At 41.3% G+C, this 14,139-nt stretch overlaps 1 protein-coding gene across 1 annotated transcript; it reads left to right on the plus strand.

Moving 5' to 3' along the window:
* Positions 1-843: 843 nt before the first annotated feature.
* LOC129771491 (dolichyl-diphosphooligosaccharide--protein glycosyltransferase subunit STT3A) lies at positions 844-13,993 on the plus strand. The gene is made up of 6 exons (XM_055775218.1): positions 844-921; positions 1,027-1,325; positions 1,397-2,508; positions 2,574-2,951; positions 13,067-13,286; positions 13,348-13,993. The coding sequence occupies exons 2-6, from the start codon at positions 1,226-1,228 to the stop codon at positions 13,680-13,682; spliced, it is 2,145 nt and encodes a 714-aa protein (XP_055631193.1). The 5' UTR covers positions 844-921; positions 1,027-1,225; the 3' UTR covers positions 13,683-13,993.
* Positions 13,994-14,139: the final 146 nt, after the last annotated feature.

Here is a 14,139-nt window from a genome sequence, read left to right on the forward strand (position 1 = left end):
TGGAGCCCAATTTGCGTATAAATTATGAAATGAAGATCAAACTTAGTTTGTAGACAACTTTTACATGATCTGGCAATATTTTATTTAGTTTGAAGATGATTTGACAACAGTAACTCATGCCAAAATCATATTATATGAGTTTCGCAAAGAGTTCCAGTACAAACCATCCGCTTTATGAATTAATAAAAAGTATAGTATAAACATTCCCCCTTATTCTACGCGGCGAGTGACGTGAGATAGCAAAGTTCCTCGCTTCATTGTGGAAGCTACATTACTTTTCAACTTCTGTTTGATACCCGAGTCGATAACATATGAGGACACGACTTCAAATCTCACCTAGTGACAAACTCCAGTCACGCCATTCGCCTGCAGGAATGCAGTGACTTGAGCCATCTCACCTCATTCGCCGCGCGGAATAGTTCGCCAATAGGTGAGATTTGAAATCGGGTCCTCATTTGTAATCGATTTGGGTGTCAAATAGGAGGAAAAAAGTAAGGCGGATTCCAGAATAAAGTGATAAACTTTGCTATCTCACGTCACTCGCCGCGCGGAATAAAGAAGAAAGTTTCTTGCCTTATTCTGGAAGTCACTTTACATTTTAGCTCATATTTGATACTCGAGTCCATAACATATGAGCATACGATTCTAATCCAGGATTAAATCTCATATAGTGACAAACGCCATTGACCGCGAGGAACAGAGGGGAAACTGAAGGTAGAAAATATCCATTATAAATCTGTAAGTACAAATCACTGAAAAATATTCTCTGTGTGTCCCACAAACATTCATTCGTCTGCTCTCAGAGCACTCTGCCAGCTGCGCAATTCAAACGTCTGAAATGTCACCACAATTCAAAACATCAGCTACTGAGGCAAGTGCCACGCCATTCCCCGTATTATATTTGTGTGTGCAACGAAGAAGGTGAGAACGCCGGTTTTCATCGGCACAAATGTTTTTCTTTTTAATTCCCTCATGAAAATACGCAACCGCAACCGAATTTATATTAACGTTATTGTTCGTATTCAGGTGCCCGAATCGTCTGTGAAAATGAACTGAACAAGCAATAGATTGAGAGCCAAGCTAAGATCACATTTTCTTCTGGGTGGTACGAATGCGACATTTTCTTTTCTGTACAACAAAAAGGGGTGTCTGCGAGTTGTGTGATTCTAGTCATTTTACGAAGGCGCAGTGTGAGCGCAGAAACAACCGATAGACCGGTGAACTGATGACTGCCAGTATGGAGAATGTTTCCAAACTCCGAATGAATCTCGAGAAGCAGGAGAGCCTGGTGAAGCTGGGAATACTCACCACGGCAGCTATCCTCTGTAAGTTTGGTTTGATTTTTTTTTCCGGCGCTGATGTTGATAAGCTTTATGTGTGTGTATTTTCGTTTCAGCATTCTCGACGCGTTTATTTTCGGTGCTGCGCTTCGAAAGTGTTATCCATGAGTTCGATCCGTATTTTAATTACCGAACGACTAAGTTCCTGGCCGAACAAGGGTTCTATAATTTCCACAACTGGTTTGATGACCGGGCGTGGTACCCGCTGGGTCGCATCATTGGTGGTACCATTTATCCTGGTTTAATGGTCACTTCCGCCACTCTGTATCGGATAATGTGGCTGTTGAATATAACGGTGGACATACGGAATGTTTGCGTATTTCTTGCACCGTTCTTTTCGTCCCTTACCACTATTGTCACTTATCTTTTGACGAAAGAGATTCACAGTACCGGGGCAGGATTGGTTGCGGCAGCGATGATTTCTATCGTTCCCGGTTATATCTCACGGTCGGTGGCCGGATCATACGACAATGAAGGTATTGCAATTTTCTGCATGCTTCTGACGTATTACATGTGGATTAAAGCAGTTAAAACGGGTGCTATCTTCTGGGCGACAATGGCTGCGCTAGCATACTTCTATATGGTTTCCTCATGGGGAGGCTATGTTTTCCTGATCAATCTGATCCCACTGCACGTGCTCGCCCTCATGGCCACCGGTCGCTTTACCCATCGTGTGTATATTGCTTACAGCACCCTTTACACCATCGGTACAATTTTGTCGATGCAGATCTCATTCGTCGGATTCCAACCCGTCCAAAGTTCGGAACATATGCTTGCCTTCGGCGTGTTTGGCCTTTGCCAACTGCACGCCTTTGTCGATTACGTCCGCTCTCGTGTGTCGAACGAACACTTTGAGATACTGTTCAACGCACTTGTCGTAACGATTGCCACGACTACCGTCCTGTTGGGGTTGATTCTAACGTTCACTGGGAAAATTTCACCCTGGACGGGACGATTCTACTCACTATTGGATCCATCGTACGCGAAAAACCACATTCCAATCATTGCATCCGTTTCGGAACATCAGCCCACGTCGTGGTCCTCGTTCTATTTCGATTTGCAAATCCTGGTGTTTCTGTTTCCCGCCGGTTTGTATTTCTGCTTCTCGAAGCTTTCCGATGCTAACATTTTCATTATTTTGTACGGAGTTACGTCAATTTATTTTGCGGTAAGTTTCTAGTGTTTTAATTGATTCATTTCCATACAAAACTAATTATCTCCTGTCCGTTTCAGGGCGTCATGGTTCGGTTAATGTTAGTCCTCGCTCCGGTTATGTGTGTTCTCTCCGGGATAGCCATCTCCCATCTGCTGACGAAATATATTCGCAACGTGGACACGAGTGGGCTCGGTTCGGGTGGCTCGAAAGGGGTCGAGTCGAAGAAGGCCAAAAAGTTCGAGCAGCAGTCGCCGATGAAGAGCGAAATTGCGATCGCTTTCATCATAGTGATTTCGCTGTTGCTGGTCACATACACGTTCCATTGCACCTGGGTTACCTCGGAGGCGTACAGTTCGCCCAGCATCGTGCTCAGTGCACGGTCCCACGACGGAGGACGCATTATATTTGATGATTTCCGCGAGGCTTATTACTGGCTGAAGATGAATACACCGGAGGTGAGTGAAATTTAGTAATATTAGGGAGTAGTTTCACGCCGTTTTTGAACTTCGTACATGTGTGGTAACGACCAACCAATATTCCAATTCTCATTACCATTCGGTGATTATTTTTTTTATAATGGTAGAACTGATATTCATGGCCTGACACCGTCAAAACCTGACATTTTTCCAAACTTCTCGGCCGAATGGTCGGATGTTAAACCGGGGTTTAAATCAATACCCTGCCGATAATGGAGCCTGTGGAGTATCAGGGCGCCTTCCACAGTACTTTCAGTCCTTACTGCATTGACCACAGTCACTGATGCAGCTGACCTTCTTTACCGCGTGGGACTTGTATGAACAAACCTAACAAGCTTTTTTTTGCAATACAATTGGAGGTTCCATTGACCCAGGGGGAAACCGTTATCGTTGTCGCTTCGACTTATTTCCCAGGAGACAACGTTAAAGTTCCTCCTGAAGTATTTGAAGTAGATGTGTTGGATCAACACTGAATACTAAAGAACAAACAGATCTTCATAGGATGCGACGCCAATGCCAACCATACAGTCTGGGGTAGTAACGACATCAATGTTAGGGGCAGTGGCGTCGAGTGGAGCTTTCGCACCCGGGGCGGAAGTGTCTGGTTGCATCCAGTCTTCGGAAAGCAGCTCGGTGCTGATGTGCAACTTTTTGTTTTGCACCCAGTTGAACTCTCACTCTTTGCGCACACCTGCGCCCGGACGAATCAACGCGCACCGAAACAAAGTTGAAATGTTTTGTTTCAACACCGTTCGCTTTAAAGTTCGAACATCCTTTCTGCACCGTATCCTTACACCGGTATATATGTCCAATTTTAATCCGCGCTCGAATCTTGTTTGTCTGCTTTGCTTTCTCTGTTGAGGCGGTGCGTATGGGGACGCGCTGTTGTTTTTATGCTTTGCATAGAACGAACGAAGACAAAGCGGGCGCTAGAATTTGATGTGTATGTGTATGTGTGTATATAGAATGAGACGCGCATCACACAGGTGAGAAGAACTGTTTAGTATCTGAGTTCTGTGCCGGGTACATTTTGCACTGTCGTGATAATAAATAAATAAATAAATTTCCTAATAAATTTCAGTCTGATCGGATGGTTTTTAGTAGAGATGGGCAAACCGTTCACGAACGGTACGAACGAACTAGTTCACCGAAAAGAGTGAACGAACGGTCGTTCTTCTTCAAAGAACGGTAGTTCTCCACACGAACTGATTGCGAGCGAACGGTTTGTGAACGAACTGATTCCGAAAGAACTGTTTGAGATTGAACTGATTGAGAGTGAACTGCTTGTGAACGAACTGTTTGCGAGTGGATTGTATTGGAAAGAACTGATTGAGAGTGAACTGTTTGGGAACGAAGTGTTTGCGGGCGAACTGTTTGCGAACGAACTAGTGCAGCTGAACTGATTTGCGCTGGACGGAATGGACAAATATAACGAGAACGTTTGTAAGGAAAATAAAACGATATTGGCATGATGAGCGAAATGCATCTAACGCAGGGGAAGGGGAAGTTGGGGCGATTAATGGATTAGGTAAACATAAAATCTTATAGTGAGGGCAAAGTTTTTCGTTGCTTTCAATTCATTGTTTGGCCTATTGCGTGTACGTGTTATCGTGATTGTTTGTATGATTGATTGTTAGTGAAAATCGCTGTTGATTTTTTCGCCTGAATGAACATTATGTAATATGATCTTACATGGAACCTGTGTGTTGTTCAAAAAGAGAATATGAAAAATTGCACATATTTTGTGCACATCAAATTATTACATAAACTTTTGTCGACCGATAAACATATTTTCACATACAGTTTGCGACTTTTAAAGAAGAAGCAGCTTATCTTTCCCCACTAAATTTCAAAAATATAAATCCCATACGTACACTATCCAATCCAACGATATCAATTAAAAGCTGTCTATTGATGTTGGGTTCCAGCTAACATTCTAAGTTGTTCTTAATACCGCTGAACGAAAGAGCGAAAGAACGATTCAAAAGAATTGATTCACTTAGATGAACGATGAATGAGTGAACCGTTCATCAAAGTGAACTGTTTTGCCCATCTCTAGTTTTTAGTCTCAAGATGTACATTTTACAAGAACGTGTATTTTTAGTGAAATCGTATTACTCGAGCAACCGAAGCCTTGATGAAACTTTGTCCTCTTATGGTAAGAATTTCAACATTTCTCGTCATAGATTACTTCCTCTGTGGGTACGTGAAGGACCGTTGATATGTTAATAAGCATCAAAATTTGGAGGAACTTAAAAAAGAAATAACTCGGATTTTCAACAGCATCGAAGTCGTAATATTAGAGTTGTGCATGAAGAATTTTGTTTACCGTTTAAAACGCGTTATCGAAAAAAGGGGTGGTCATATCGAAAATGTTCTAAAATAAACTTTATTTTGGTTTTTTTAAAATAAAAATCGGTTCACTTTTGTTGCGTGAGCGTTTAATCTGAGAGACCCTGTATAATGTTTAATTATAACTATCAACTATTCAGAAAATTTTGAAATTGATATTGAAATTCTCTAGGTTTGAAAACGGCCAATTAGAAAGATTGTTCGCTGAATAAGCGGACACGCGACCATTCGACTGTGAAGATCCCCACGAAAACTTTATTTTCCTTCGTGACTTCTTTGCAGAACTATCTTTAGACAATAATCTTCGTACAGTTTCTCATGCTAAATCGGCTAATTTAGCAAGCCGGCACCATCAACGGCCAAATATATAAAGAAGAGTGCCTCCAGAAGCGCCTGCTGCCCTTCCTCCGGTCCCACGGAGCAGACACTCTGTTTTGACCGGATCTGGAACCGTTCCATTACACGAAACCGGTGATAGAATGGCACGAAGACATGTTGTTGTTTTTGTACTGAAGGAGGCAAATTCCCCAAACTCGCCAGAACTTCGTCCAATAGAGAAATTCTTGGCGATTTTGAGGGGCAAACTTCGAAGAACAGGAAAGGTCTTCAAAAATGACCAGGATCTGAAGAAAAAGTGGATGAAAGTGTGTAAGAAAGATGACACGAGTGTTGAACAGAATTCAATGAGTGGCGTTTAGTCCAAGGTGCGGCCATTTAGCCTAGAAGAGGAGGTTGAATAAATCAACTCAGAAATAAAAAAATGTAAAGAAAACCTTTTAAGTTAAACGGTTTAATGGACTAAAAGCTAGAAAATAATTAGGCAAGTAGTAGTTAGTAGTTATCACATCCCTTTCTTCATTTCCTAGATTAATCGTGGGCATATTGTTCCGTTCTAAACGGAAGAATTAAAATATACATTGTAAGGTGTTAGCAGTAAGGTTCCTCGGTAACATTTGTAGCGCAAACGTGGCAACATTGCTTTCCTCATTAACCGATGGTAGCATATCGAATAGGTTGCGAAAGCTATATAAGCGAGTTAGTACAGACGTAAGAGTTGAGTTTTATTCCAACCTTTGTAAAGACAACAACAATTAAATAAATTTGAAACAAGTCCGAACAGTGTCATTCATTTCCGACCAAGATTGTAGATCCACACAAGAACCCCGCCTGTAGTAATTCTGTGTGGACACCTACATTCGCCAAGGTCTATGGAATTCTATACATACCAAATACAGTCCACCGTACAATTGCCCGAGCCCGAACATTGGTCCGAACGAGCCGGATATGGATTACTGAGTGCGATTCCCGTCAACATGTGAAAAAGTTCCCGAAAAGAAGAAAACCGAAAAGTGCGCCAAAGAAGCCGTGCACAAACGAGCTTCACGGAAGACGAGTGAAATCAATTGATGATGCCAATCCAACATTCACCGAAAAAGACGAACCAAAACGAAGGAGAATCTGAAATTTTCCGAGGATTTCCCGACGAACCCGATAGGAACAAATCAATCATGGACAACATTGCTGCCGATGCGAAAACCATTTCGCAACTGAACCCGCTTTTTCGACTACGTAGACAGACACTTCTGAAAATTACACGTATCAAATCGATCATCGACAATGCCGATATTCCAGTTACCCTTGCGCAGCTGAGAGTGTATGCGCGAAAACTCCAATCATTATATGACGAATTCTCCGGCTTCCACAATCAAATTTTGGCCATCATTCCTGATGAGGAAATCGAAAATCAAGAAGCAGAATGTCAGCGGTTTGAAGACATTTATGACTTGACATCTACTATCATCGAGCATTCGCTTATGCAAAACAACGTATCAGACATTGCGCAGGCAGTGCCGCCACAAGTTATCATCCATCAGCAACCATTAAAAGCTCCAATTCCAACGTTTGATGGAGACTATACAAAATGGCCGAAGTTTAAAGCCATGTTTTTAGATGTGATGGCCCAATCCCGAGATACGGATGCGATTAAGTTGTATCATCTTGACAAGGCGTTGATTGGATCAGCTGCTGGCGTATTGGACTCCAAAACAATAAATGAAGGAAACTATACGAAAGCATGGAACATCCTTACGGAACGCTATGAAAATCGGAGAGTGATTATCGAAACACATATTCGTGGTCTTCTACAACTGCAAAAGATGTTTACAGAATCGAACATTGAATTACGCAAACTGGTCGACGAATGCAATAACCACGTGGAGAGTCTAGAATACATGGAACAAGAGTTACTAGGCATGTCCGAGCTGATAATAATTTACCTACTGACAGCAGCACTCGATAAGACGACCCGGAAACATTGGGAGCAAACCTTGAAACCCGGTCAACTACCGAAATATAAGACGACGATCGAATTTTTAAAATCTCAGTGTCAAGTATTAGAGCGATGTGAAGCTGCTTTTTCCTTGCCAATCCCAAAACCGTTTGTTTCTAAATCAGGAACTCAAATTAAAATAAACAACCAACGAACGCATGCTGCAGTATCCGACGAAAATTACACAAATGAAAAATGTGATTTTTGTGCTGCACTTCACCGGAACTATCAGTGCGATAAACTGAACGCGTTATCGAGTGCAGAAAAAATGAATAAGATCAAATCAACCGGAGTTTGCTTTAATTGTCTACGCAAAGGACATATTTCAAAGAATTGTCCATCGTCGAAAACATGTCGCATATGCAAAAAACGACATCATACGCAGTTGCATGAAGACGTTAGTCCGATGCAAAATTCCGAGACTATCAGAAACGAAGAAATAACGGTAAGAAACCAGCCCACCAACGATAAACCGTCAACAAGCAACGAGAACCAAATGCCAGTATCTACATGTTCCTGTAATAGTGCCCGTGTATCGAAGACAGTACTACTATTGACAGCTGTTGTCCTGGTCACCGACAAGAATGGAAGATAGCATTCCTGTAGAGCTCTTTTAGATAGCGGTTCGCAAGTGAACTTCGTTAGTGAAAGATTTGCCAACGTACTGGAAATTCCGAAGCAGCGAGTTAACATTGCCATTGCTGGTATTAGCAGCCTGAAGACAACCGCCCACGAGAAGATTATTGTAAAGTTCCAATCTCAGTACAGCAATTTCCAAGCATCATTGGAATGTTTGATCACTCGAAAGGTGACAGGAAAAATCCCTTCAATGGACATTGATATTACGGACTGGAATATTCCCAGTGGAATTCAACTTGCAGATCCCATGTTTTACAAATCGAACACAATAGATATTCTGATTGGAGCCGAATTGTTTTTCAAATTATTGAAGCCGAACCAGTTAGTGTTGGAAGACGGACTTCCCGAATTGCGTGATTCCCACCTCGGTTGGATCGTAACAGGTTCAATCAGTGCCGATAACAACGTGCAGTATTCACAGATCGCCTCTATACAGTCGATTGAGGACTCGATCGAGAAGTTTTGGCAAATCGAAGAGCTACAGGACGATCTGAAACCAACTACCGATGAACAACGATGTGAGGAACATTTTTCCGTTACACATTCCCGCGACGAAACCGGAAGATTCGTAGTGAGACTTCCATTCAAGGACAATGTAAACGAATTAATTAGTTGCAGAGAATTGGCCCTGAAACGCTTTTATATGTTAGAGACCAAACTACAACGAAACCCAGATCTGAAGAGTCAATACATCGATTTTGTACGCGAATATCAGCAGCTAGGCCACTGTAAGGAAGTGGACGAAACCAAAGATAAGCGACCACTTAATCCGTATTTCATGCCACATCATGCTGTGCTCCGTCCCGACAGTTCTACTACAAAATGTAGAGTGGTGTTTGATGCCAGTGCCAAACCATCATCTAGTGACCTTTCACTCAACGATGTCCTTTTGGTAGGACCAGTCGTGCAAAATGAATTACTGGCAATCATCTTGAAGTTCCAGAAACATAAATATGTGTTTACGGGCGATATTACGAAAATGTACCGACAGATTCGTGTGCATCCTAATGACACTCATTACCAGAGAATTTTTTGGCGAGGAAATTCATCCGACCCAGTAAAGGTATTGGAGCTGACAACAATAACGTATGGTACTGCCTCTGCACCGTTTCAAGCCACTAGATGTCTGATACAGCTTGCAAAAGAAGAAGAATCGAATTTTCCCATAGCATCCAATATCATTCGCAAGAACTGTTATGTTGACGACGTGATATCTGGAGCAGATACATTCGAAGAAGCTAACGAAGCTATCAATCAACTGAGAAGAATGCTAGCGAAAGGTGGTTTTCCAATTCGCAAGTGGTGCTCCAATTCAACACAACTATTGCACAATTGTCCTATTGAAGAACAAGAAACGCTGAAGCCCTGGAAAGACCGATCCATCAATAGTGTGACTAAAATACTTGGTCTGACGTGGAACCCGTTATCCGACGAACTGCTGATTGCTGGTGAGTTAGAACATATTGAAGATCAAAAACGACGAACTACGAAACGACGAATATACTCCGAGGTAGCAAAGCTGTATGATCCATTGGGATTATATTCCCCAACAGTTGTGTTAGCTAAACTACTCGTGCAACAGCTTTGGAAATGTAAGATCATGAGTCATTCAGCAACAATATTGGAATTGCTTCCGGTATTTAGCAAGTACAGTTGTTTCCGAAAGCTGCAAAGAGTGATCGGTTGGATTTTACGATTCAAAAATAACTGTCATCAAAAGAACAATCATATCATTCAACGCCATTTGACAGTAGCAGAAATTCGAGAGTCAACGACAACAATCATACGAGTGATTCAGCATATAGAGTTTGGAGATGAAATTCGGCGTCTCAAGTCTGGTCTCCAATGCAAGATTCTTGGCCCTCTCAATCCAATTTATGCCAACAATTTACTACGTGTGGGTGGAAGGCTGAAAAACTCCAATTTAAAGAATGAATCAAAACATCAACTCATCCTTCCGAACAAGAACATTGTGACTGCACTAATAATTAGAACAATGCACAACGATCTTCTGCACATTGGAGTTTCAGGGTTGGTATCAGCAACTCGACAGCGCTTCTGGATTATCAACGTTCGTTCAACGGTAAGACAAATCATAAGAAGCTGCGTGAAATGTTTCAGAACTAATCCAACTGGTGTTTCTCAATTAATGGGAGACTAGCCGAAACAAAGAGTATCACCTGCCCCTCCGTTCAATATCACTGGTGTAGACTACGCCGGTCCTGTTATGGTAAAGCAAGGAAAGTATAGACCCAAGATTGTGAAAGCGTACATCTCAGTTTTTGTTTGTATGGCGACAAAGGCCATCCATCTAGAGCTGGTATCAGATCTCACGACAGAGGCATTTATTGCAGCCCTTCAGCGCTTCGTAGGACGAAGAGGAATGGTGTCAGAGCTGCATTCTGACAACGGTTCAAATTTTCGAAGTGCTTCCACCGAGCTTCACAAATTGTTTCGCTTGTTACAGGATCAAAATGAAGTCAACCAAATAGAGAAGTTTTGCCTGAAACGAGAAATGGAATGGCATTTCATTCCGCCAGACGCTCCCGAATTCGGTGGCCTCTGGGAGGCAGCCGTAAAAAGCACAAAGACACACCTGAAGCGAGTTCTTGGAAATGCTTTGTTAACATTCGAAGAAATGGCTACTATTCTATGCGAAATTGAAGCCATCCTTAATTCAAGACCACTATTTGCTATCTCTAACGACCCAACGGATCCGGAAGTTATCACGCCAGCACATTTTCTCATAGGTAGGCAGTTAACAGCTGTACCAGAACCATCATACACAAATGAAAAAATTGGTCGACTCAACCGTTGGCAGCACATTCAACTGATGCGCCAACATTTTTGGAATGCTTGGTCAAATGACTATCTCAACAGCCTACAACTTCGTAAGAAAAATTGGATCACTTCAGAAAACATACAACCAGGAATGATAGTGCTTTTACAAGATAAGAATCGTCCACCACTTCAGTGGAAGTTGGGTCGAATAGTAGCAGTTCATCCTGGATCTGATAACATAATTCGCGTTGTGATGTCTGCAGTGGAGGTACAAGTTATCGCCGTCCCATCACCAAACTTTCAGTTTTGCCCATTGAAGTCAATCAACGCGAACCGGAGAGCAGTGAAACATAACGTCTCACTCGGGGGGAGTATGTTCCGTTCTAAACGGAAGAATTAAAATATACATTGTAAGGTGTTAGCAGTAAGGTTCCTCGGTAACATTTGTAGCGCAAACGTGGCAACATTGCTTTCCTCATTAACCGATGGTAGCATATCGAATAGGTTGCGAAAGCTATATAAGCGAGTTAGTACAGACGTAAGAGTTGAGTTTTATTCCAACCTTTGTAAAGACAACAACAATTAAATAAATTTGAAACAAGTCCGAACAGTGTCATTCATTTCCGACCAAGATTGTAGATCCACACAAGAACCCCACCCGTGGTAATTCTGTGTGGACACCTACATTCGCCATGGTCTATGGAATTCCATACATACCAAATACAGTCCACCGTACAATTGCCCGAGCCCGAACACATATGATGAAACAACTAACTGTGGATAATGGAAATCTGGTGTGCCCCACGATTTTATTTTAGTCTCATCATTGTCCTAGATTAATGAAGAAAAGGATGTGATAACTACTAATTGCTACTTGCCTAATTATTTTGTAGCTTTTAGTGCATTAAACCGTTTAACTTAAAACGTTTTTTTACTTTTTTTTTATTTTCTAGCTTTTAGTACATTATCTGTATCATTAGTACACTTCTCTACAATAAAACCATTCAACCTTTTTTTTTATTTTTATTTCTTACCTGATTTTCTTCGGAATATTTTGATGATGTACTGTATTCTATTAGTCGAATCATTTTATTCGATCCCGATATTGAGGGGATTACAAAAAAATACATACACCTTTTTGAATTTATGTTGTTCATAATGTAGTGTGTTCTCCAAGTCTGGTTGAATGGTTTCATCCATTTTTTACCGGCGGCCAAATTGGATTTTTCGAGATAATTGAATACACAGTATTATAATGACAGCAAAGATAAAGGTTTGTTCCAAATTTCAGATCAATAAATCAAAAGAAACGGGGTCATTTTTTTGTTAATGTGGGACAACCCTACATACATATAAACATACATACGAACAGGTCAAGTTGAATGAAACCGTTTAAAAAAGTAATTGGCTATTTTGTTACAGTGGCCATCTTGGATTTGAGTTTTCCTAAATAGCTGTGATTTACTGGTCAAGTCCCTTCATTTGATACCCATATTGATTGGGTTTTGGAAAAAATATATATATATATATATCGACATTTTGTTGTGGCGGCCATCAAATATCATGTTTTAACCCGAATGCTGGCTTTCGAGGTTCAATGTTTTGAAAAAAATGTTAATGATTATGGATGCATAATTATAAAAAAAAAGTCACAATTCAAAACGGGCCACATGTTAATGAAAAAAGGAATACTGGGTGATTTTTTTTTCGACCAATTCGACGTGAAATTATTCCGAAGTCCCACAATCCCATCTATGATGAACGATAGTTTAAGTTTGAGAGATTCCAGCGGCTTGTTCCACACGAAGGGATACAGCAAATTTTCGGTTGAGTATCATGGTTATTCCTGAATTTTTGGGCCTTGAGGTGGAGCATGTCGCGATAATGGATCTTCATGATCATTAGCACTTTGATCGCTGATTAATATGAAATGTGCTCATTTCCACACCTACCTGTGACATTTGTAGTTGATAAAACCATTTTTTCTTCACAGGACGCCCGGGTCATGTCGTGGTGGGATTATGGTTATCAAATAACAGCGATGGCCAACCGAACCATTCTGGTGGATAATAACACCTGGAACAATACGCACATCTCTCGCGTGGGCCAAGCGATGGCATCGACCGAGGATAAAGCCTATGAAATAATGAAAGAATTAGACGTGGATTATGTGTTGGTGATATTCGGTGGTCTCACCGGTTATTCTTCCGATGGTGAGTTAGATTTCCATGAGCGATACCGTTAAAATTTATGGAGCTCTTACTCTTCTTTCAGACATTAATAAGTTCCTTTGGATGGTGCGAATCGGAGGCAGTACCGATCGGGGAGCTCACATCAAAGAAACCGACTACTACGCATCGAGTGGTGATTTTCGGATCGACAAAGAAGGTTCGCCAACGCTGCTGAACTGTTTGATGTACAAAATGTGCTACTACCGGTTCGGTCAGGTGTACACCGAAGGTGGCAAGGCTCCCGGCTATGATCGAGTGCGGGGAGCGGAAATTGGCAATAAGGACTTCGAGCTGGATGTACTCGAGGAAGCGTACACCACGGAACATTGGTTGGTGCGAATTTACAAAGTGAAAGACTTGAGCAATAGGGGCGTGTAAGATGATACCATTCGTCGCAGAACATTTGATGTTCTCTTTGATGGGTGTTTTGTTCACAACGATTTATCACCAAATTGTACGATTTATTTGTCAATCTTTCTTGTCGAAGAAGAGATTATATTCGTTATTTCGTCACCAATAAAATTCGTAAATAGTGTGAAGCAAACCAATTTGCCACAAAAACTAACAAAACCGATATTTTAGCGCAACATTTTATAAATTGAATCGACAAACATTGCGCATTTATAATGCTAAGCATGATTTTTTTTTACCCGCAACCAGCAACCCTAGGGAATAAAAATAATACACAACATTCAGCTTTGTTTTACTGTACGTGAAATTATCACATGAACCACAATAGAAAAAAAATATTCGTAACAGGAGCTAGCAAATGTTCAGTAGACGAAACATTGGTAAAATGTACACATTTTTAGTGCATTAACAAATAGGAAAACTA

This window comes from Toxorhynchites rutilus, chromosome 1, assembly GCF_029784135.1.
Source record: "Toxorhynchites rutilus septentrionalis strain SRP chromosome 1, ASM2978413v1, whole genome shotgun sequence".
NCBI lineage: Eukaryota > Metazoa > Arthropoda > Insecta > Diptera > Culicidae > Toxorhynchites > Toxorhynchites rutilus.

Excerpts from the sequence above, each read along its gene's own strand:
- LOC129771491 (XM_055775218.1), top strand. The coding sequence starts at position 1,226 with ATGACTGCCAGTATGGAGAATGTTTCCAAACTCCGAATGAATCTCGAG. Across the intron at positions 2,509-2,573 it reads TTACGTCAATTTATTTTGCG|GGCGTCATGGTTCGGTTAAT; the intron begins GTAAGTTTCTAG and ends TGTCCGTTTCAG. Across the intron at positions 13,287-13,347 it reads CACCGGTTATTCTTCCGATG|ACATTAATAAGTTCCTTTGG; the intron begins GTGAGTTAGATT and ends CTCTTCTTTCAG.